Source organism: Acomys russatus, chromosome 9 (assembly GCF_903995435.1).
Source record: "Acomys russatus chromosome 9, mAcoRus1.1, whole genome shotgun sequence".
Lineage (NCBI taxonomy): Eukaryota > Metazoa > Chordata > Mammalia > Rodentia > Muridae > Acomys > Acomys russatus.
Genome location: NC_067145.1, coordinates 4,442,318 through 4,466,445, shown reverse-complemented (window position 1 = coordinate 4,466,445; position 24,128 = coordinate 4,442,318). Strand labels below are relative to the sequence as shown.

Genomic DNA, 24,128 nt, shown 5'->3' with positions numbered 1-24,128 from the left:
AGGGAAAGCATGCACGGGGTAGTCACCCTGATTCCATCTGGGAGAGAAGGAGAGGAAAATAAATTTTAATGTTCCACGGAAATGCTATTATAAATGTATCTAAGGATTACTATTTAGGCTAAAGTACCAGGAATCAATCATTAACAACTTCTGTTAGGAAACAGAGCTCATTGTATGTTTAGCACAGTGCATCTGGGTGAAAGCTCCCATTACACGGATGTACTGAGTTATATAATACAGTGAGTGCGCTGTTACAGAGTGACACAAACAAACCATGGAAGCATTTTATAAGAAAAATAGCTACTCTGAGCCTCAGGTCTATTTTATGACACTAAATTAAAAATCTAGCAAATTTAGATGCTCTTGAACTAGAATTATTTTAAGTGGATTAGATTCTCTGCGCGCATGTGCGCGCTCGCACACACGCACACGCGCACACACGCACACGCACACCAGGGTCCCATACCTATCACATACACACTTTCATTGGTTACCTGGCTATATTTCTAGCTTGATGTTCTGTTAAGCCAAGCTCTTTGCTGGACACTCCACTCTTAGTTATAAGGTCATCAATGATGTCAGCAATATCAGTCAATCCAGTCACCTGGAGTTGGTCTTCTGAAACACTTGCAAACATAATTTCAGGAATTATTATAACTGTATCTGTGACCTAATCACACTAAGCAGAAATGAGTATTTAAGTTTTCCTAGAGTATAAATGAGGAACAGACACCTATTCTTTTATTTCTATAATTCTGGGATCACTCAGCAAAAAAGCCTAGTTACAGTGATTTCATAGAAACTCTCAGAAAATGAGCTCTACATCCAGGTGAAAAAAATCTTAACAGTTCATCTTAAATAGTTCCAGACTTTAAGAAAGGAGCAAAATGGGCTGGAGAGATGGCTCAGCAATTACGAGCACTGCACGGGTTCAAGTCCCAGCATCCACATGGTGTCTCACAACCATCTCTATCTCCACGTCCAGGGGGTCTGATGCTTTCTCTGGCTTCCACAGGCACGTGGCACTCAACTGGTACATAAATATACATGTAGGCAAAACATTCAGACACATAATTAATTTTTTAAAGTAGAAAAACTCCAATATACCCTTACTCAGTTTCCCCAAATGTGATTACCTAACATAATTTTCATCTTATCCAAAATCAGGGATTGACCTATTAGTAACTAATCTACAGATTATATTCATATTTTTCTAATCATTCCACTAATGCCCTTTTTCCACCCAGAGTCCACTTTGGTATTGGTACAGTTGTCTTGACATCTATCTTCTCAAATACAGAACAATTTCTGCCTTTGTATTTTCATGACCTGATGCTTTTGAGAAATTGTAGCAGGTCATTTTATAAAACATTCTCTGGTATACACCTCCATTATACTCAGGGTCAAGTCATGCTGTGTTGGGCAAGCACAGCACAATAGTGACGCTGTGCTCACACAGGGGAACATGGTGTTGGTATGTCTCGTAAGAAACTATAGGTCTTAGCTGCTGTAGCTTATGTAACACACAAGGTAATAGAACGCAGTCTATTACATTCTACTTACTTGTATTAAACAGTCAAGAAATATGTTAACAATTTACACACAAATTTAAAATAACTCTTAAGATTTACCTTTCAAATAATTCATTGCTGTTATTCACACCTTAAAAAAAAGAAACATTGTTAATACAATGATTAAAGTCAATGATGAGAATATACTGTATGAAAATTTTTTTCAACAAAAATACATTTTTGCTTATGTTCTAATGTGTATGCATGTGTAGAGACAGAGGTCACCATCATGCTCCTTCTATCACTCTCACTTTACTTTTTGGGACAAGGGTTCTCACTGAAGCTGAAGCTGTCTGATTTGACTGTAGAAGACCAGCCTCAACTCTGTCATGCAGCCCAGCTGAGCCCAGCTCTTTATGCGCCCAAACTAGCACACTTGCACAGTAAGCAAGCCTTATACCAACTGAGCCATTTTTCCAGCCCCATGGTCAATTCTTTTTTAACTTCAATTACTGTAGAAGAATGTTAATTCAGAACATGGCTGTTCCGGCAAGAGATCACATCCAAAGACCTTCTAGGTCTGTGGGATCCGGGTGGAATACAAACACGCCTTTAATCCACTAGACAGAGGCAAACAGATCTGAGTTCAAGGCCAGCCTGGTACAGAGCAAGTATCAGGTAAAGAAAAGCTTAGGTCCAGGCGTGGTGGGACATGCCTTTAATCCCAAACAATGAAGGTAAAGTTAGTTTGTAGAAGGAAGCACCCATGTTTGAAAGTGATGTCTAATTGAGTGGCAGAAAAGGTGACAAATCAAAGAAGATCTGACAGAATAGGATATCTAACTCTGGAAAGGGAAGCTACTTAAGAGGCAGTTTTTTTTTTTTTTAACCAGGACAGTAACAGAGAGATGGGTTACAGAGAGAGAACTCAGGTGAAGATAGAAGGAGCCAGAAAATGAGACGAAGCCAGAAGATTAGAGCAGATTGCTGAGTTAGTTGAGGCCAAGCAGAGCAATTCCAGGCCGAGAGAGAAGCCAGATTGAATCAGTCAGCTGGGAGCAGGAGTTTCAGCCAGAACAGCTGAGCTGAACCAGCCAGCCCAGAGCTCAGAAAGAACAAGAAACGGTGAGCTTACTAAGCAGTAAGTCTCAGGGGCTGAGAACATTCTAGGCCTAGGTTAGATTGTGTGGAGACCAGAAGCTTCCAGGACTAGGCCTAGGCCAGCAGAAGGCAGTAAGTCTCCGAGACAACAACTGAAACAGGCGAGTAAAAGTTATTTTTACAAATTATTAATCAGATTTAGAAATTATGTAACCAGAATGAAATAATATTAAATCTCTAAATTAGGTGTGCATGTATGCACATGCGTCATTGCCTGCAAAGCTCACACACACACACACACACTCCCTTTTATATACCATTTAATAATAATTGCTCCCTACATTTTTAAAGATTATTTTACTTTATGTGTATGAATATTTTGCCTGCACATATGTAAGTACACTATGTATGCCTGGTACCCATGGAGGCCGGAAGTCGACATCAGAAAGCCAGGAACTGGACTTACAGGCAGTTGAAAGCCATCATATGAGTGCTGGAAATAGGACCAGGGTCCTTTACCAGAACAGCAAATGCTCTTTATCACTGAGCCATTTCTCTAGCCCCTACATTTTAAGATTACATATTTTTCTGCCTCAAGTCCTATGTAGAACACACCAGGAAACACACCCTCCTTTGCTTAGTGAATTCATAGAATAATGGGGTATAAACTAAAGTTCAACAGACTAGGGCATCTCTGACAACCTGAAAGTACTGTGTCCTGGAAACAAACAATTTCAACCCAGAAGCAATCTTCTTGGAAGAACAGGAACCAGAGAATTATTATTCCCATCATTAATGATGTTATCTTTCAATAAAGCATCTCTATGTGTAACCCTGAGAGACAATCAAGTTACCAGAGGAAGAGTGTTTTGTATCTCTTTAAAATGTTCCTTGTTAAGACTCTATTAGAAGCCGGGCATGGTGGTGCATGCTGGAGGCTTTGGGCATGCTAGGCTAAGCACTCTACCAACTAAACTACATTCCATTCCCATCCCCTCAATGTAAGGATTTATTTGTCTGCTTATAGCCTGGGCAAGTTTCGTTGTTGTTGTTTTGTTTTGTTGAGACAGGGTCTCTCTATGTAGCCTTGGATGTCTTGGGACTCACTATGTAGACTAAGCTGGCCTTGAACTCACAGAGATCCTCCTGTTCCCAAACTCTGAGATTAAAGGTGTCTGCCAGCATGCCCAGCAAGTGTGAATTCTTAATAGCAATTAAAGGAAAAGTGAAATGCTTAGTATAAATCTAAGACAATGTCAACAGTAATAATATCTTGCTTATTTTACTGATTTTTCTCTGAGGAGAAAAAGATATAACTGAAAGATAGGGTGCATTAAAGAAACATCTTTCATGCTGGGTGTGGTGATCACACATTTTGTCCCAGCGCTTTCTGGGGCTGAGGTAGGCACATTTCTGTGAGTTCAAGGGCAGCCAGGTCTACAGAGTGAGTTCTGGTTGCAGATTTAATCCTCAAACAGTACTTACTAATCTGGACATAGTTTGAAAAGTCACCGGTAATAAATAAATTAGATGGCTTTTATCAGAGAGTAGAAAAGCATTATATTTAAAGAACACTTTTCCCCCCTCCAAAATAGGGTTTCTCTGTGTAGCCCTGGCTGTCCTGAACTCACTCCATAGACCAGGCTATCCTCAAACTCTGAGATCCATCTGCCCCTGCCTCTCAAGTGCTGGGCTTTCCAGCTGAAATTGATTTATTTTTATTTTATGTGCATTGGTTCTGCCTGCATGCATGTCTTTCTAAGGGTGCCAAATCCCCTGGAACCAAAGTTACAGACATTTGTGAGCTGTCATGCAGGTGCTGGGAACTGAACCTAGGTCCTCCAGAAGAACAGCCAGTGAGCGCTCTTAAACGCTGAGCCATCTCTCCAGCACCATAAAGAACACTTTAAGGAAGTTACTGTAACCCTGTTTTTGGAAGTCTCCGTTGGCACTGCCTTCAGAAATGACTAAGCAGTAGTCAGCGTGCTTCTCCATTAACCACAGTTCTTCACTGTAAATGCTCAGTCCCACTCAGTCTGCCACCTGCTTCCTGCATAAGCAGTGTGTCTGGGAATCATATGCCTGTAGGTTAAGAGCACCTTATGCTCTTCCAGAGGGCTGGAGTTCAATTCCCAGCAACCACATGGTGGTTCACAACCATCTATAATGTGATCTGTTGCCCTCTTCTGGTGTGTAGGTGTACATGCAGGCAGAGCACTGTATACATACTAATAAAGAATACATCTTTAAAAATAAAATTAAATAAAAATCCAACCTCAGTCACTTGGCGTAGCGGCGCATGCCTTTAATCCCAGCACTCAGGGAGGCAGAGGCAGGTGGATCTCTGTGAGTTTGAGGCCAACCTGGTCTACAGAGTGAGTGCAGGACAGCCAAGGCTACACAAAGAGACCCGTCTTGGAAAAGAAAAAAAGAACCCAATCTCAGTCAATCAGTTATTTTCCATTAGCATTTTAAAAACGAAATGGAAGTTGCAGAAGAGAAAACTCCAAGGTATTCTGACCGCAAAAGCAAGGAAATGACACTACACCTTTCCAAGAGGCCAGCCTAAAGGAGATTCCCACTTAAGGTGTAGGAATTCTTATTTTGTTAAAAAAAAAAAAAAAGTATTATGATTTCTTTTCAAGCTTACAAGCACATACATTAAATACTAGAGGAAAACATTTCAATTTATCCAGTTTACATGAGTTACATAAGAAATAGTATTCATATGACTAAATGTACCCCTTAGGGCCCAAAAAATAGTTTTTTATATTAATTTATTCAGATTATATCTCGATTGTTATCCCATCACTTGTATCCTCCCATTCTTCCCTCCCTCCTGCTTTCACCCTATTCCCCTCCCCTAGGTGTAAGACTGAGGGGGACCTCCTCCCCCACTTTATGGTCCTAGGCTATCAAGTCTCATCTTGGTAGCTTCCTTATTCTTTCTTTCAGTGCCATCAGGCCTCCCCACCAAGGGGAGGTTGTCAAATATGGGGCACCAGAGTTCATGGCAGAGTTAGTCCCTGCTCTCCACACAACTGTGGAGAATGTCCTGTTCATTGGCTAGATCTGAGTAGGGGTTCAATGTTTACTACTTGTAATGTCTTTGGTTAGTGCAATAGTTTGAGCAGACCCCCCTGGGCCCTGGTCCACCCGTTACGATGTTCTTCTTGTAGGTTTCTAGGACCCTCTGGGTCCTTCTATTTCCCCATCTCCAATATTTCTCTTACCAAGAGTCCCAGTGTGATGTCCTCACATCTATTTCAATCTCCTGGTAAGTGAAGACTTTCGTGGGACATGCCTTTTGGGCTAATGCCCAATTATAAGTGAGTATATACCATGTGAGTCTTTCTGCTTCTGGGTTAACTCACTCAGTATGATTGAAAAAATAGTACTTGTAATAATGATGCATCTCCAAATGAAATCAAACAGTGGTACTAACCGTTTCTAAATCTCAGTCTCAACTCTGGAATAAAAACAATGAAGTTCCTACCTCACAGTCAACCTTAAAAAGGAACCATGTGCAAAACACAATAATGTTTATGGCAGGGGCTCAACAAATAACCAATAGTACTGTTACAAACTAAAGTTTTAAATTCTGATAACTAGCACTTTTAATTTCTTAATTTTTGTAAAAATCAAATATCTTAATTGCTATAGATTTAATGATAAAATGTTATAGAGGTATAATACATGGTTTGAAGTGTATTTAGGACATTTTTATGTGAAGGACATGTTTAAATCCTTCTTCCCTCAGGTGAGTATTATAAAGTTACTTTACAAACTTTCATACTGCACCCTCCAAGGTTCAGTTTAGTAACATATTAGTGTGACACAAGAACACACATCTAAGAAGTAAGGCACAATACCAGGAGAGGTGATGTTCCAGTCCCCGGAAGAGCAAGCGGCTGACCCCACAGACAGGCATGCATAGGCTTTCTGACTACAACGATTTTCTGCTACTGAAAATTCCATCTCTGAAGTTTCCTCTGTATCATTTTGCTTTTCCACGTCCTCGTGAGTCTGGAAACACACTAATCCGAGGCAGATGTACAATTAAGACCAAGCAGGGAAGGAAAGTGCAGCAGCTGCTTGTGCTTCCACATGGAACACCCGTGCCCAGTGCATGCTAGTAAGTGTGTCACACACTCCAGCACATCCTGAAAGCTGCCCACAGTATAGCAAACTACTTTAACAAGAAAGGTAAAGCGAAACTACATTTACATTTAAGAAAAGATAAGAACCCAGCACAGGCTCGGACACAGACTCTGTGGCCTGCTCTTTTATCACTTCCCTCTAGCAGGGTGGCCTGGCCAGGGCCACAGAGGAAGGCGACTCAGGCAGTCCTGATGAGACCTGATAGGCTGGGGTTAGTTGGTAGGGGAGAAGGGCTCCCCCTCTCTAAGGACTAGGGGAGGGAGGGACGAGGGGAGACAAGGGAGGGATGTAAAGTGAATAAATTTAAATTTTAAAAAAAGTTTGGAAGGTGGGACCAAAAAAACAAAACAAAACAAAACCAACAACAGCAACAAAAACAAACAAACAAACAAACAAACAAGAAACTACACACAACAGGAACAGTCACAGTAACCAAAATTAAAATAGTAAATAGGTAGAACAACAAAGATGAAGGAAAACAGACTTAGTAAATCAGAAGGCAGATTTGAAGGAATAATAGTGAATACAGCACTGAGCCCTAAAGATGGAGAATGTGAAATGTTACACACACACACACACACACACACACACACACACACACACACACAAACTTGTAATAAAATCTGACAAGATGGCTTAGCAGATGTTTGCTGCCAAACCTGAGGCCAGCAGCCTACAGGACTCACACAGTAGGAGAAAGTCAACTCCCTCAAGATGCCCTCTGCTCTCCTTGTGTGCACTGCCCCTACCCACAAGCAAATAAACAAGTAGGCTTAAAAATTAAAGAAACAGAAGAAGGTCCAAACTACACTTTACACAGTGGGGAAAAGGTGATGGAAATAATACAAACTTCCAAATATTAAATCTTCAAAATGGAGAATCTATTTAGGTGTAAGATAGAAATTCATACCTAGACATTGTATCAAAGTAAATTTAAAGCAACCAGAGATTTTAAAACAGCAGTCAGACTGGCAGCTCACAGGCAGTGTGAACTCAACCAATAGAGATGACAATAAATACTGGGATAATGTTCTCCAAATGATGAGAGAAACGCTAGAGAAAACGTGAGAATTCTGCAGTCAGCTATACACTATGACCTAAAAGTCACAGTAAAAATCTACCACTCACAGACCTGGAGAGAATTAATAATGGAAGGGGGAACAGAATGTTTAAAGAAACAGATAAAGATGCACACACACGGTACAGGGAGGTAAAACAACCATATAACACAAGCTAAAAGTAAAAGCTTAGGGACTGGGTGGGGAGCAAGCAATGGTTTCAGTTCACAGGTAAGAAAGTATTTTTTAAAGCCAGGCTTCAATACCTGTCCTGGTACCAACACAAACCTTCTTCAGAAATGCTAATGGCTTTTGAAGCTAATGGTTTTTCAGTTTCAGGGCCAGATGACAATTCAACATGATCCATCACTCCAGCCTACAAAAGAAAAGAAACACAGCAAAACAACTGCTGAAATGTTATACTTTGATAATGTCAAAGTATAAACAATTTTATGCACATTTTAAGCATTTTGAATAATAGAAAAAAAAACTTCACAAAAGAAATAGGATAAAATTTAGTATGAGCTAAGAGTTGGGGATCATGAAATGGAAGATTTCCTATTTGTAGCCAAACTGATGTGACCTCCCACAAACTGGGTGTGGTGGCCCATGCCTTTAATCCCAGCACTCGGACAGTAGAAGCAGGTGGATTTTGGTGAGCTCGAGGCCAACCTGGTCTACACAGTGAATTCCAGGACAGAGATATCCTGTCTCAAGAAAAAAATATATGTAACATATATATGTGCTTACATATACATATATAAGTATCTGGCTTTAATTAACCTCTTACTTCTAGCCCAGAAGGCAATTTCAGAAGACAGTCTTTGAAGAAAAGGACACCAAGGACTGCTCTGATGCCTAAGATCCACTGGACATGTCCAAATTTATGTTTGTTAATCCTAGCACTCACGAGGCAGAGGCAGGCAGAACTGTGAGTTCCACGACAGCCACGACTACACAGAGAAACCTTGTTTCAAAAAACAAAACAACTATCATATAAATACCACAGTACCACTATTAGTAATGATTAGTCTTATTTTATGTAATTTCATGTTTACTCTTAACTTTTTAATATGTAAGGATTAAAAAACAGTATATGCTACCTATTCTAGTAAGAATGGCTATTGTCAAAAAGACTAAACATTACATGTGGTAATGAAAGTGTACAAAAAAGGCAATTCTTGTATCCTGTTCATATAAATGTAAATTAGAACTGCCATTTTAAAAATAGAACTACAAGCTGGTCGGTGATGGTGTATGTCATTAATCCCAGCACTCCGGAGGCAGAGGCAGGGGGATCTCTGAGTTCGAGGCCAGCCTGTCCAGGACAGCCAAGGCTGCACAGAGAAACTCTGTCTCAAAAACAAACAAACAAACAAACAAAAAATAGAACTACAATAAAATCTGGGTACTGATGGTCACTGTAGCACCATTCACAGTAGTCTAGAAATGGAAACAGGTTTAGCAGAGGCAGCCTGGAAGATCTGCCCTGCCGAGGACATGAGGCCTAGCGGACCCCTACAGCTCTCCCCACCCTCAAGCTTCTGCATGACAGTTTGATCCTATCAACAAGAAACGGAAACAACCTTAGTACCCATCAATGGACAGATAGATAAAGAAAATATAGAATACATAATAAACTACTGTCCTGTCACCCACAGTGTTAAGTGACCTGTGCCAGTTATAGCAAGAGCAGCACCACACGACTTCACTCACTGGAGCATCTGAGGTAGTTGTTCTCACAGAAACCATGAGGCTGTGGCTCCAGGGCATGGCGTGGGGAAATGTTGACTGCTGTAGTCACACAGAAGGAAGACACTCGGGTGTGCTGGTATACAGCAGGGTGGCTCAGAGAGCAGTAATGTACTGGACATTTCAAAAGTTTGGAAAGAAAGAGTTTCCTAAGTTTTCATTCACCACAAAGAAATGATGAATGTTTGAGGAGATAGGTTTAACTGGCTTTCAACATTACATAATACATATGTTTGAAATGGCAAATGGTACTTGATTAATATGTATAGTCTTTATGTTATGTACAAATCAAAAACAACTTTAACAAGTGCTAACACACTAGCAGCCTGCAATGTTAGTGAGGTGAGTCAGGGTTTGGTGGAATTCTCATCTATAGGCTGCTTTGCATTTCTCAAGATTAAACTTTAACATATTTTAATTGTTTGTGCTTTAGTTCTGATTATATAAATTTTTCTTCTATGAGAGAGGGGGGAAGAAGAATCATTTTAGCTCAAGAGAGAAGCCTGAACTACACAGCAAGACCCTGTCTCATAAAAAGGAACATGCTTGTGTGAAATAATTTCCTTTGAGCCTTCTTTACTTCTCTAACCATCAAGCTAGACCTTAAGTAGCATTTTCTGAAGACTCATCCACAGCATCTATCTACTTACTTATTTATTGCCCAGTACTCAGGTGGAAGACAAAGAACAACTTGCAGGAATTGATTCTCTCCTCCCACCATGTATGTTTTGGGGATACAGAACAGCAGTGGAAGTTGTCCGGCTTACTTACTGAAAGAGCTATTTCAAATGTAAAGATGATGATGAGGATGATGATGATGATGATGATAATAATAATGTGTGTGTGTGTATTTATCTGGGTGGTGGTGGCTGCACCCGTCTTTAATTCCAGAATTTGGAAGGTAGAACTAGGCTGATCTCTATGAGTTCAAGGGCAGCCTGGTTTACAGAGCAAGTTCCAGAACAGCCAAAGCCACACAGAGAAACCCTGTCAAAAGACGAGAAAGAAAGGAAGAAAGAAAGAAGAAACAAAGAAAGCTAGATAGGTAGATCTTTGAGAGGAAAGTGACACTCTACTGAATGAAAGCTGTTTTCAAATCACACTCTGGCTTTAGTGCACACATTTCTTTTTCTGACAGGAGCATGGACTCCCTACTTAAAAGCGTATGGCAGCTGTTCTCAGCTGGGGTAATTTTGGTGACTGGGAACACATGACAATGTCGGGAAACACCGTCTGATGGTCACTGCTTGGGTTGTGCTACTGGCACTTAGCGAGTGAGGATCATAACCCTGCCAAATGATGTTTTAATGCATGGGAAGAGAGAGTCACTCCCAGCGCTGGGAGTGTAGCTCACGGGCACACGTGCTGGTATACGTGAATGATCCCAGAACCACAGAAGAAAGGAAAAAAGATATTATCTAGACTAGTGGTTCTCAATCGTCCTAATGCTGTGACTCTTCAATACAGTTTCTCATGTTGTGGTGACCCCAACCATAAAACTTTTTTTCCTTTTTAAAAATAGTTTATTTTTATTTCATGTGCATTGGTGGGTTTTATTTGTTTTTGTTTTTGGCCTGAATGTATGTCTGTGAGGGTGTGGGTATTTCCTGGAACTGGAGTTACAGACAGTTGTGAGCTGCCATGTGGGTGCTGGGAATTGAACCTAGGGCCTCTGGAAGAACAGCCAGTGCTCTTAACCACTGAGCCATCTCTCCAGTTCCAATAAAATTATTTTCATTGCTACTTTATCATTGTAATTTGCTATGTTACGAATCATAATGAAGTATCTGTGTTTTCCAATGGTCTTAGGTGACCCCTGTGAAAGGGTTGTCGGACCCCCAAAGGGATCGGTGACCCACAGGTTGAAAACTGCTGATCTAGCCTGTCAACAATGTTGAAGTTAAAGAAAGTCTAGCTAGTTCCTATTATTTGACAGTCAGATATCTAAAATTATATCACACTAACCATACTATATAATTACTCAATTTGCAGCCATCACCACAGGTTCTCACACACATAGAACCAGCAGAAAATAAGAATAGCTACCTTTCCCCAGGGTAGATTTAGCACTTCTGGTGCAGGGAAGTCCTGCTCTATATTCTCCATGATGGTCTGCACTGTTAACAGCTGCTCATCCATTTTCTGAAGCTTGGCAGTAAGATGTACTAACTTCTGAGCAGCAGGGCTTCGTGCGGGGCGAGCAGCAGGGCTTGGTGTGGGGCAAACAGCAGGGCTTGGTGTGGGGTGAGCAGCAGGGCTTGGTGTGGGGTGAGCAGCAGGGCTTGGTGTGGGGCAAACAGCAGGGCTTGGTGTGGGGCGAGCAGCAGGGCTTGGTGTGGGGCAAGCAGCAGGGCTTGGTGTGGGGCAAGCAGCAGGGCTTGGTGTGGGGCAAGCAGCAGGGACATCCTGTAGCAGGGTCCGAAGCAGAGATTGTTCCACAGAGTCCAATTTTGTGTTCTGTTCCTTGAACTGGAAGTTTTGTTCTAGCATTAATTAAAGAAAGATCAGCATTAATTTCACTTAAGGAAAATGTATGGACAATCTCACTTTAAGCAAATATACCATTTCTTTCCAAATCTGGTTTATTAATTAAGAAACTTATAAATTCATTTCAGTTTCTAGACTGCTGAAATGTATCTCTGTAGCAAATGAAAAGACCTATAAGAACGTAGTACCACCAAGTTCTACACACACACAGCCATCTGAATGTTACCTTCATACACTGCTACAGCGTCAAAAAGCAACTTGTTTTTTCCAGACAGAGTTTCTCTGTATAACAGCCCTGGCTGTCCTGGACTCTCTTTTTGAAGACCAGGCTGGCCCTGAACTCACAGAGATCTGCCTGCCTCTGCTTCTCGAGTTCTGGGATTAAAGGTGTGCGCCACATGCCCAGCCTATCAAAAAGCAACTTAAGAACTTTATGACTTTTTGAAAACCAACAGCATCATACAGTAAAAACTAGATTCAGTACTGGCTACCACACAGAATGTGAGTCAAGCAGAGAGCCCTGGAAGACCAACGCACTGTCTCTCCTCAGGCTGGCTGGCTCTTCCCTGGTCCGCAGGTCAGGGAAGAGGACTACTATTCTCCATGTTTTCCAAGCCACAGGCCTGAAGGTAAGCTAGGATTGCTCTCCTTCAGATTCTAACGCAGCATCAAATACTGGCGGTTTACCCTCGTCCGTGTCCATTCTTAACCTGCTTAACTGGGGCTTTCAGAATATAGACCTCAGAAAACATCCTATTTTCTCCTGTTGTAGTCTATCTCCCACAGTGCCTAATAGGATGAACTACAAACACAATTTTGATATTGTTACTCTTCTCCCCAAAACCTTCCCATGTGTCTCTAATACCTTCCCATTAAAGGCCTACATGTTCCGGCATGTCCAACACCACCATGGTCTGCCATCCACCTCCAAGCCTTCAGCTCTTGCTCCTGTTTCAACACGCCTCTATGACGACCCCCCAAACCCAGCAGGCTCCACAAAGCTGCACTACTGCTCCCAGTCCTCTCAGTCTGAGCACACTTTCTCCTTCATCCAAGTTCCCTGTAATCATCACTGCTGGCATCTCTCCCTAAAATGGCTGCTCTTTCTTGAGTAGATATGACGCTGAACTGGGCAATAACCTCACCGCGCAGCTCTCACAGCACTTGCGAGCTGCACCCTAACCAACCCCTTTATTTCTGTCTTCCTTTCCCCAGTCACTGCCCAGAGGCTGCCAACCGGCAATCACTTCCTCACCCCCAGTACTGGGTCCCTAAATGTTTACAGAATGAGAAATCCATAATAAACACATTATTTTGCCTACTGTACTTAGCTCACAGAAGTTTTATGAAGATCAAGTTTTGCAATGAGGTGCTCTGAAAAATGAGAACGATAAACAACTATAAACAGTGCTTTTTGACAGTTTCTGGTCCTAGTCCTGGTGTGCCTTCCCGAGAGAAGACGTTCAGTGTCCGGGTTGATACTGCAGTGCCGCTGTTTGAGCTTACTCGCACTTTTTTTTTTTTTTTTTTTTTTTTTTTTGGTTGTGAGCCTAGCCTTTAATGGCTGAACCAGCCCCTACTCTCACATTTTTTATTCTATGTCTATTGATCCTATTTCTTAGCAGCCTGAAGTGTCTCCTTTAATCACCCTCAGGAATGATCTAGTACTCATAGACTTAAAGGAGAAAATACAGCAGAAACCCATAATGGCCTAGGCATATACAGGAGGAAGCTGGCTGTATTTAGGAATAAGTATGCATATATGCGTATATATATATGTGTACACACACACACAGAGGCATGAACAATTCATGAAAAAAGAGGCCATGAATTTGAAAGAGAGCAAAGAAAAAAATGGATAGGAGGAGATATGGCCCCACCCCTGCAGTGGCGTCTGTGTGATAAACGACACTGCACACCCCGAGGCGACGGCCCGGCCCAGGGAGAGCCTCCTACAATGGGTCTGATGTTCCTGCCAGGAGTAACTGATTGCAGCCTTTTTTCTGATTCATTTGTTTTGGAACATTCTGTCTGTTTTCTCCTTCTGACTTACTTTCTTAGCAGAACTTTTCAAACATAACTGCGTTGCTAGGAGACGCCCTAACTTGGGACTGCAGCCCAGGGCGATCCAGGTTCCGCTCCACTTACTAAATCAAACATGGCTAAGAATTAATCACCAGTTAATAGTTTATATTATGACTTACAAATGATATGTTTAAAAAAGCTCCAGATAGTGATGAGCTAAGAAAAAACTGTCTTGACTCACAGATGTTTGGCATAATGAGAGAACATTGACCTTTGATAAAGAGGGCACATGCGTACTGATACCAATCTAATGACTTAAGAATGATGATTCAAGATTGATGACATTATTACTCTGCATCCTGTATTTTGAATTGTATGAAAAAAAATGTAACCACAAAAAATACCCCATTTCAAAAATGTGTATAAAAATCTAGCTTGCTTGCCTGCAAAATACACTCAGACTTAAACTTTCCTCTGAGTTGGTCTGTTTTGTCACTCGCCTACCTTTGTCCACCGACGCTTCAAGAACTCTCGTTCCCAAGGACCTATACCCAACTGTGGCAGAGATATGAGCTAATTATATTATAATCTCAAAAATAAAATAAAAAACTTGTGTTACTTGTTGGGTACTATGCCCATGTGTTTACTATGTGCTACTACAGAACTCCCTACACATATATTTTAGTGTGTGTGTGTGTGTGTGTGTGTGTGTGTGTGCGCGCGCACGCACACGCACGTGTTGGGTAGAGTGGGAAGTGTGTATATCACACTATATGAGTGTAGAGGTCAGAGGACAAATTTAGGAAACTGGGATTTATCCTGGGATCTGCATTTAACTCCCTTGAGAATGCAAGTGCTTTTACTGGCCTAGAATTTCCCTTCTTTTCAAAGATGAAAATTCCTTTTAAACATCAGAATACTAAAGGACTCTGACAGTTTGTTAATTTTCAGCCTTATTCCCTTGGGGAAGATGTACTCAAGTAGATCTGAAGTCTCTTTGCTAACTACTGTGCATCACAGCCTTGGAGGCATGGCTATACCTCATTCACATACCTACCCCTTTCTCTTTCAAGTGTTTTTGCAATGATTAAGTAAAGAATCCAGGGAGGAAGGGCCACGGAGTGAATGTACTGACTATTCACCTCTGTCCTGTTGCCTGTCTGATGTCGTCACTGGGGGAATCCCAGGCTCCTTCACTTCCATAACACTTGCTCTCCAGCTTTCCCCACACAGGCAGGACTGAGTCATCTTTGCAGGTTCAGATATTAAACCCAGAATAGAACTTGCAGATTCTATCAAAAACATAGGAACACTGATGTAAACGCCTCAGCCACGCAACTAGAAGGCTAACAGAACATTTGTAAATGTGAACATGCCAAAGGGCAATGTATCTAGAGGAGATCTAGGAGATTTGGGGTAAGCATAACATGCTAAATACATTTTACTGTATTTAACTTATTTTAAAGTAAGAAAAAAAAATACTACCTTGACTCTCAGAGGTATGAGGGGGAACAGCATTAACAACTGACGCTGCCATACAGTGTAGCTCTGCAGACGATGGACCTTCTGGCGGACAGCCCTGCTGCTTGAGAGCATTGTGTGACGGGTCTTCACTGGCAGGTAACTCCATCAGGTCATCAGCTTCAATGTCAATCACATCTATGTAAGTGTGTCTAGCCTGAGTTAAACAGAGTAATCATCCTGTTTTACTCTAGATGCCCACAGAAGGGGTGGGGGCGGCGTTAACTCGTTCCTTACTACAGGCGTATGCATGCCTAACTTGGAGAAAACAGCACCAAGTACACTCGCTACTGGTTCTAGTTTACAGTATGTGAAGCCAAACACCTAAACTAATTTTTTGTCTTTCTTGTGAAGCTATGCAAATTTGTATATTCATTTCATCCACAGAATGGGATGCTATATGGATGACCATGTTTTGACACATGGTTATTACTAAAATTCAATAGCAGACCAAAGCTATTACCATATGAGGTGGGGAAGGAGATAAAGGTTTCTCTGTTAGTCCAGTGGGAAGTCTGACATTTAGATATACATCGGGGATCAAGAGCTGAGGAACAGTCAAAGATTCATGGCCTAGAAATTAAGGAAAGAAAATCAGAAATGTTAAACATGTCTGTAGTCATTACTTTTCTAAAAACAAGTTTACAACAAACAACATAAAATGTATATTTCTTAAAAACGTAAATAGATGCTTCCTAGGTATAAATAGATTAAAAGAAAACTTAATCCATTAAACCTAGCAGTTGGGAGGCAGAGGCAGACAGATCTCTTTGAGTTTGAGGCCAGCCTGATCTACAAAGTGAGTCCATGACAGCCAGGGCTGTTATATAGAGAAACCCTGTCTCAAAACAAACAAACAAACAAAGGAAATAATATTCAATTAATTATGATCTAAGGGTGACTTTTCTATGGGAAAATTTATAACCAAAGACAAAAATTCTACATTTCTTTTATAAATAACACACGGGCAATATACTATCCAAATTTTATTATGAAAATGATTTTTATTTCTATTTTAAATATATTAACTTATTTTACTTGAGAAACATATATCTTAGCTATGTTTTAAAAACTTTCAATAGTTTATTTTCTCTGAGATATAATGCATACTCTAAAAGTAGATTTAGAACAATCATAGGGTTCACTGTAATTTTTACAGCTTAAAATGTTTTAACATCTGAATTTCACTCTTAATTGCTGCTTATTCAACAGTAAATACAGAGGGCTTACCACTACAGTGGTCAGCAGACAGTTGAGCTCTGTGCTTTTGCTCTAGGACTCAAACCTACTTTTATAGTATTTGTTTTTAATAAAATATTACTTTGAATTCATATGTAAAATGAAATTCGTGTCATACTGACTTTACTGAAAAACTGCCGGCAAAGACTGAAATTAAAAATCACAGTTATCAGCTGGGCGTGGTGGCGCACGCCTTTAATCCCAGCACTCGGGAGGCAGAGGCAGGCGGATCGCTGTGAGTTCGAGGCCAGCCTGGTCTACAAAGTGAGTACAGGATGGCCAAGGCTACACAGAGAAACCCTGTCTCGAAAAACCAAAAAAAAAAAAAAAAAAAAAAATCACAGTTATCTTTAAAAGCCAAGGGAAAAATAAAGTAAAAACATTTAAAGTTGAGTTTTTGATCTTAGCCATTGTGATGGGTGTAAGATGGAATCTCAGCGTCATTTTGATTTGCATTTCTCTGATGACTAAGGACATTAAGCATTTCTTTAAGTGTTTCTCAGCCATTTGATAGTTCTCTGTTGAGAATTCTATGTTTAGTTCTGAGCCCCATTTCTTTTTTTTTTTTTTTTTTTGTTTTTTCGAGACAGGGTTTCTCTGTGTAGCCTTGGCCATCCTGGACTCACTTTGTAGACCAGGCTGGCCTCGAACTCACAGCGATCCGCCTGCCTCTGCCTCCCGAGTGCTGGGATTAAAGGCGTGCGCCACCACGCCCGGCCTCTGAGCCCCATTTCTTAATTGGGTTATTTGGTTTGGTGGTGTTTAATTTCTTGAGTTCTTTATATATTTTGGATATTAGACCTTTGTCAGATGTAGGGTTGGTGAAGATTTTTTCCCAGACTGTAGGCTGTCGCTTTGTTCTCTTGACAGTGTCTCCTGCCTTACAGAAGCTTCTCAGCCTCATGAGGTCCCATTTATTAATGGTTGACATTAAGGCCTGGGTTGTTGGAGTTCTGTTCAGGAAGTTGTCTGTGCCAATGAGTCCCAGGCTCTTCCCTATTTTTACTTCTAACAGATTTAGTGCCTCTGGTTTTATGTTGAGGTCTTTAATCCACTTGGACTTGAGTTTTATGCTGGCAAGGATATGGAGAAAGGGGAACACTCCTTCATTGCTAGTGGGAGTGCAAACTTGTACCACCACTTTGGAAATCAACCTGGTGCTTTCTCAGAAAACTGAAAATAGGGCTACCTCAAGACCCAGCTATTCCACTCCTTGGAATATACCCAGAAGATGATCTACCACACAACAAGGACATATGCTCAATCATGTTCATAGCAACCTTATTCATAATAGCCAGATCCTGGAAACAACGTAAATGTCCCTCAGTCAAAGAATGGATAAAGAAACCGTGGTACATTTACACTAATGGAATACTACTCAGCTATTAAAAACAAAGAAATCCTGAAATCTACAGGCAAATGGATGGAACTAGAAATGATCATCCTGAGTGAGTTAACACAGATCCAGAAAGACTCACATGGTATATACTCACTTATAATTGGACACTAGTCCAAAAGGGATGTCCAGTGAAAGTCTTCACTTACCAGGACACTGGGATAGATAAGGGACTTTCTATTGGGACTCTAGGTGAGAGAAGTATGGGAGAATGGGGAAATAGAAGGATCCAGAGGGTCCTAGAAACCTACAGGAAGAACATCATGAGAGGTGGATTTGGACCCAGGGGAGTCTGCTCAAACTACTGTACCAACCAAGGACAATACATACAGTAAACATTGAACTCCTCTTTAGATCTAGCCAATGGACAGGACATTCTCCATAGTTGAGTGGAAAGTAGGGACTGACTCTGACATGAACTCTGGTGCCCCATATTTGACCACTTCCCCTTGGTGGGGAGGCCTGGTGGCACTCAGAGAAAGGATAAGCAGGCTACAAGGATGAGACTTGTTAGGCTGTAACCATATGGTGGGGGAGGAGGTCCACTTCTGTCACAGACTTAGGGGAGGGGAATAGAGTGAAAGAGGGAGGGAGGGAGAAACGGGAGGATACAAGTGAGGGGATAACAATTGAGTTGTAATCTGAATAAATTAATTAAATAAAAATTAAAAGAAAAAACATTTAAACTTTCACTATTTCTATGAAGCTGCTCGCTTAGTTAAACTGTCTCTTCTAAGAGACAGAGTGACTTTAGCTTTGGCATTATGTAGACATAACTTTAATAATCAAACAATCAAAATTCACACCTGTGTTGGCAGAAATGACTTGTTGATTTTTACCATGTTCAGAATCAACTTCTTGAGAAGTACCTTCCTTATCTTCAAGAAAATTCAGATATATGAGGGGGGGAAAAAAAAGAAAAAGAATTCCACAAATATAGAAAATTAAATATATAAATGCAGATAATTAGATAGTATTTATAAATGGTAATGGGAAAATAAGTTGCCAGCTTAATTTAGTTTTAAACAATATGACTATAGATTTTGTTTTATTTAATTTTGAGACATGGTCTTACTACAATAGCCCTGGCTGACCTTACTCATGGTGATCAGGTTGATACTCCCAGAGAACTCTGTTCCTCCAGAGTGCTGGGTTAAAAAACATGAGCCACCAGGCTGGATAACATCCTAATCCTTTTAGCTATCCTAGATTTTTTTATTTTTCCATATGAAATTGAAGACTGTCTTTCAAAGCCTGTAAAGAATTTTGTTGGAATTTTGATGCACCATGTCTCCAGCTACAATATATAAACCTTTTAACTTTTAAAATATTTACCTGGGCCGGGTGGTAGTGGCATACGCCCTTAATCCCAGCACTCGGTAGGCAGAGGCAGGTAGATTGCTGTGAGTTTTGAGGCCAGCCTAGTCTGTAAAGCTAGTCCAGGACAGCCAAGGGTACACAGAGAAACCATGTCTCCAAAAACAAAAACAAAAACAAAACAAAACAAACAAACAAACAAAAAATAACCACACACACCTGGGTCTGTGTTTGTACTTGCATCATGACGTCCCACAGCTTTCTTTCGTATAGAGGCCATGAAATGCAGTCCAGCCGAAGTATTAATATCATCTTCTAACGTTTCTTAAGTATAACAAAATGCAGAAAACAGTCACTGAGAGCCAACATGTTGTTAGAAGCACAGGGACTAGATGTGGGTGCTGGGGTGTTAACAAAGTACATGCTCTACATGAGGGCTTACACAAACTGTATCTAAAAGACACAATGAATCAAACCCACACTTACAGAGGACACTGTACGTCATGCCCAGAAACCTACAGCCTTCTGCTCTAGCTAAGGAAGATCCAATAGAAGCAACGTAATGAGGTCATTATTGTAGAAAACCTGCTCCATGCAAAATGTGGAAAGTAGATTCGAATGAAGGAAACCGAAGACAGTCAGACAAGGCTTGTGTGACAGTGTTACAAAGGAGGTAAGAAAGGCTAGGACTGGTTACTGGGTAAGAAGGAAAGCAAAAGGCAGAATTTGGAGGTTGTTTTTCGTAAGTTGATATTAATGTATATGGAAATAGAGGACACTGTTGGAAAAGAAAGCAGTTTAGGCAGGAAAGATAATGAATTCCAACTTAACAAGTTACAAATGGTCTTTTCCCCAAGCAGAGAAGCTCTGCAGGAGCAGAATCAAAGTCCTAAGTATATTACTGCAGTCTGAATTAGACCAAGATTCTAGAAGGAGGTGGCCCAGGACGACTAGTTGGAATAAGAGAAAACAAGTATGGCATATTGCAGCATTAATAAACACATATTTGGTGTCTTAGTTCCAAGTAACTTTCTATTTCTTCAAAATAAGGTATATACCTTAAATAAGAGAGCTCATGGTGTCTCTTTATAGCAATAGAACATTAAGACAGTAATTTACTCTTGTTTTTATATCACATTTCTTTCCTCCTCCTTGTCTTTTTCTGAGACAGAGTTTTTCTGTCTAGCCCTGACTGTCCTGTATCTTGAACTGTAGACCAGGGTGGCTTCAAACTCAAGAGATCCACCTGCCTCTGCCTCCCAAATGCTGGGATTAAAGGTGTGCACCACCACACCTGGTTTTACTACATTTCTTTCTTTTTTTTTTTTTTTTTTTTGGTTTTTCGAGACAGGGTTTCTCTGTGTAGCCTTGGCCATCCTGGACTCACTTTGTAGACCAGGCTGGCCTCGAACTCACAGCGATCCGCCTGCCTCTGCCTCCCGAGTGCTGGGATTAAAGGCGTGCGCCACCACGCCCGGCTCACTACATTTATTTCTAAAAAGCCAACTTAACACCAAACTTAGATCTTACATTAACCATTTGTATACATACCAAAAGGAATGTCAAATCTATCCACAGGCTGAGAGTCACCATGTGTTTGTTGTTCCTAAATGGATTCCAAAGTAACGGATTATTCAAAGGCATTTATTATTTTGGAAAAAATACATCTAACAGCTATAAAAATTGAATTCTTAGTTATAGGTTCAGATTTTTTTTTCATTTTAGGTAAAACGACTTACTCTAGCAAGTTATTTATTCTGTCAAAGCAACTCTACAAGAGTTAATGAGATCCACAAGTCAAGAAATAGAAAATAGTATTACCAATTTAATGCCAGCTTACTAATTACTATGGCAAGTCTCTACAGTGGAGTAGACCTTACACTCAACTGTAGCCCTATCCTGCTAAAGTTTGTAATGGGCTCAACATACATTTTTACTAAGTGTCTCCAGACATGCTCACAAGCTTTCAACAAAAAAGCATGACTTTAAAAACATACATAGATGAAATTATGTATCTTTAATATTTTTTCAAATTGAATGAAAGCTTAGAGATTTGATTTATAATACAGGTTGTATAACCCTGGAGACATCTCATCCTTTGACAGAGATGATTCTATCATTCACCACATGCATTAAGACATAGAAAAAGCCCAGAGTGACATCATACACAACAAAGCCACCAGGCAGATGCTCTAAGCTGCAGTTTTCAGTTTGCCATCTAGCTATTTTTCTCCTCCATAAATGAGTGTGTCCATTTGTGGAGGCAATCAGCAGCTTCTCTGATGGCCAGACCCTCCAAACCACAGAAATACCGAGCTGACCATGCCAGTTAGGGAACACCTACCATAGCTTTCTGTACCTTGGGTCCCATGATCACTTTTGACTCATTACCAATGAGGGAGTCCTCTGGCCGGAAACTAACGCTTGGTTTTCCTCTCGGCTTCTGGGCTCTGCCTTCTTGCAGCTCCCTTGCAGCCCGTCTACTTTGCCTGTTGAAGACAGCAGGACAGCACATGTTTGCCCTCAGAGGAGCTTTAGGTTCTCATTTGTGTCTTGATACGTAAAAATAATTGCTGATATTCTGGCAGAGTAGAAACACTTAAAGGTGACACTGAATTAAGTATTCTGATTACGTCAGTAGAATCTGGGGATAGATTTACATCTTTTAAGCAGTTTTCACACTCTCACTGTCTCACTGGTGCCAGAAACGCCTTGGAAAACCTCCACTAAGCTCTATGAAGAAGCTAAATAAGAACCTTAGCAAGGAGAGCTCAAAAGCAGGAAGGGCAGCACTGGGGACTAATTTAAACACATTCTACACACAGGAAGTACCATCAACACATCTTGAACACACTGCAGGTCAAAGACCATGCTACGTGCTCTCCAGTTAGTTCAAAAAGCATTGCTTTTTACATGCACACTTCATCCATCCCCCTCCCCTCCCTCTCTCTCTGACACGGCTTCTCTGTGTACCCTGGCAGTCCCGGATTCACTTTGTAGAACAAGCTGGCCTCGAACTCACAGAGACCTGCCTGCCTCTGCCTCCCAGATTACAGGCTGGTATTACAGGTGTGCGCCACCACGCCTGGGTTTACAGGCACACCTTAGTGCCCTGAAACACTTCCTATCCCTAACCTATTCTCCTATCTTGTAATAGTTTGCAGGATATAAAGTAAAGTGAGTAAAAATACTGATCCAAAGTATTCAACTGTACATGGAATTTTACCTGATCCCAAGGATTCGTGCTACAAAACATCACTGCTCACTCTGTGACTGAAACACAGAGAAACGCTCCAGCCCATGAAGGGTTAGAAAGAAACCGTAAGGAAAATGGAGACGGGGAGAAAGGTAGCATTTCTCACAACAGACTAAATCTTGCCTCTTGATGAGATTAATTAATACAAGGTGACAGAAAAGGGCACTGCTAATTCTGTGTAGCGGTGCGCTGTGACGGGACTGAAGCGCAGCCCTCCCCATGACTTCGGTACACAGCGATCAACTAACATGTCATTCAGGACTCACCTCTTCTTCCCTTGGGATATGTTAGCTGCTTCCTCATTGACCCTCAGCAGCTGAAGACGGCCACAATCACCTTGTTCAAATACATCATGTGCTAGTTTTTGTTGGCTTCTCTTAAATGCCATGAGCTTTTCAAGAGGGATAAGCTGGGGCTTCTTATACTGCAGAGAGAAACGATAACAAATCAAATATAATTATGTTGAAAAATGAAAACATTTGTTTAAATTAAACCAAGACACATAAGAGACAGAGCACATCAAGTTAAACGAATTGACTTGGACAGGAGGAATGAATATCCGTATCTCAGGCAATTGCAGAGACCATTAGTGTTTCGTATAGGTCTTTTTTACTTTTTCCCCTGGAACTGACTCAGGGCCTTGAGGATGCTAAGTCAGTTCTTGGCCAGTGAGCTGCACCCTTGGCCTTCAACTGGGTTGTCTTCAAATTCTCATCTTCTAATTTACATTTCCCTGTAAAATCTTCCTCCCTGTGATGAACTATAATATGTATGGCTTTTAACTGAACGTACATATGATGCATGACATAGTGGCTTGAGGACCACAGATGCAGTGAGATCAGCATATTCTGATAATCCCTGAATAGGGAGGGTCAGAAGAACTTGGGTTTCAGCATATTACCTAATTAAAAAAAAAAATCCTTAAGAATTATTCTCAAAATACTAAAATTTCCACATCTTTAATCCCCTCTTCTGTTGATAATTTGTAGAGAAAAGGAGGCATGGTTAATATTCTTCTAATGACTAGCCATTCCTCTTCACAGTAGCATCTGCGAGTAGCAAAGTACACCACAGAACGAGCTGCTCAGTTACGACCATAGTGTGGCTCTAACTTAGCTAGAAGCTAAGAAATCTGAACTTCACAAATCAGAGGTAGTGTCTTTAAGAGAATTTAGTGGACTTATAAGCTACTGTCTCGTTATGTGGAACGCTATGGACAAGCTGGCATGTACTTAAGTCTGAGACAGATAGAGGATTATCATATCAACTGCTAGAATCTTCAAACACACCATGTGCACTTGCTA

General features: G+C 40.9%; 1 protein-coding gene across 1 annotated transcript in view; it reads right to left on the bottom strand.

The window, feature by feature from the left end:
* Cplane1 (ciliogenesis and planar polarity effector complex subunit 1) overlaps window positions 1–24,128 on the bottom strand; it is a 93,583-nt gene that overhangs the window by 7,294 nt on the left and 62,161 nt on the right. The window contains exons 34-47 of the mRNA XM_051150939.1: window positions 23,091–23,248; window positions 21,928–22,057; window positions 21,120–21,174; window positions 19,788–19,892; window positions 19,058–19,129; window positions 16,080–16,189; window positions 15,581–15,773; window positions 15,235–15,387; window positions 11,868–12,072; window positions 11,630–11,771; window positions 8,120–8,207; window positions 6,485–6,649; window positions 1,632–1,662; window positions 495–626 (exon numbers count right to left, since the gene is read on the bottom strand). Coding sequence (XP_051006896.1) covers window positions 495–626; window positions 1,632–1,662; window positions 6,485–6,649; window positions 8,120–8,207; window positions 11,630–11,771; window positions 11,868–12,072; window positions 15,235–15,387; window positions 15,581–15,773; window positions 16,080–16,189; window positions 19,058–19,129; window positions 19,788–19,892; window positions 21,120–21,174; window positions 21,928–22,057; window positions 23,091–23,248 — 1,739 coding nt within the window. The remainder of the gene's footprint in view (window positions 1–494; window positions 627–1,631; window positions 1,663–6,484; window positions 6,650–8,119; window positions 8,208–11,629; window positions 11,772–11,867; window positions 12,073–15,234; window positions 15,388–15,580; window positions 15,774–16,079; window positions 16,190–19,057; window positions 19,130–19,787; window positions 19,893–21,119; window positions 21,175–21,927; window positions 22,058–23,090; window positions 23,249–24,128) is intronic.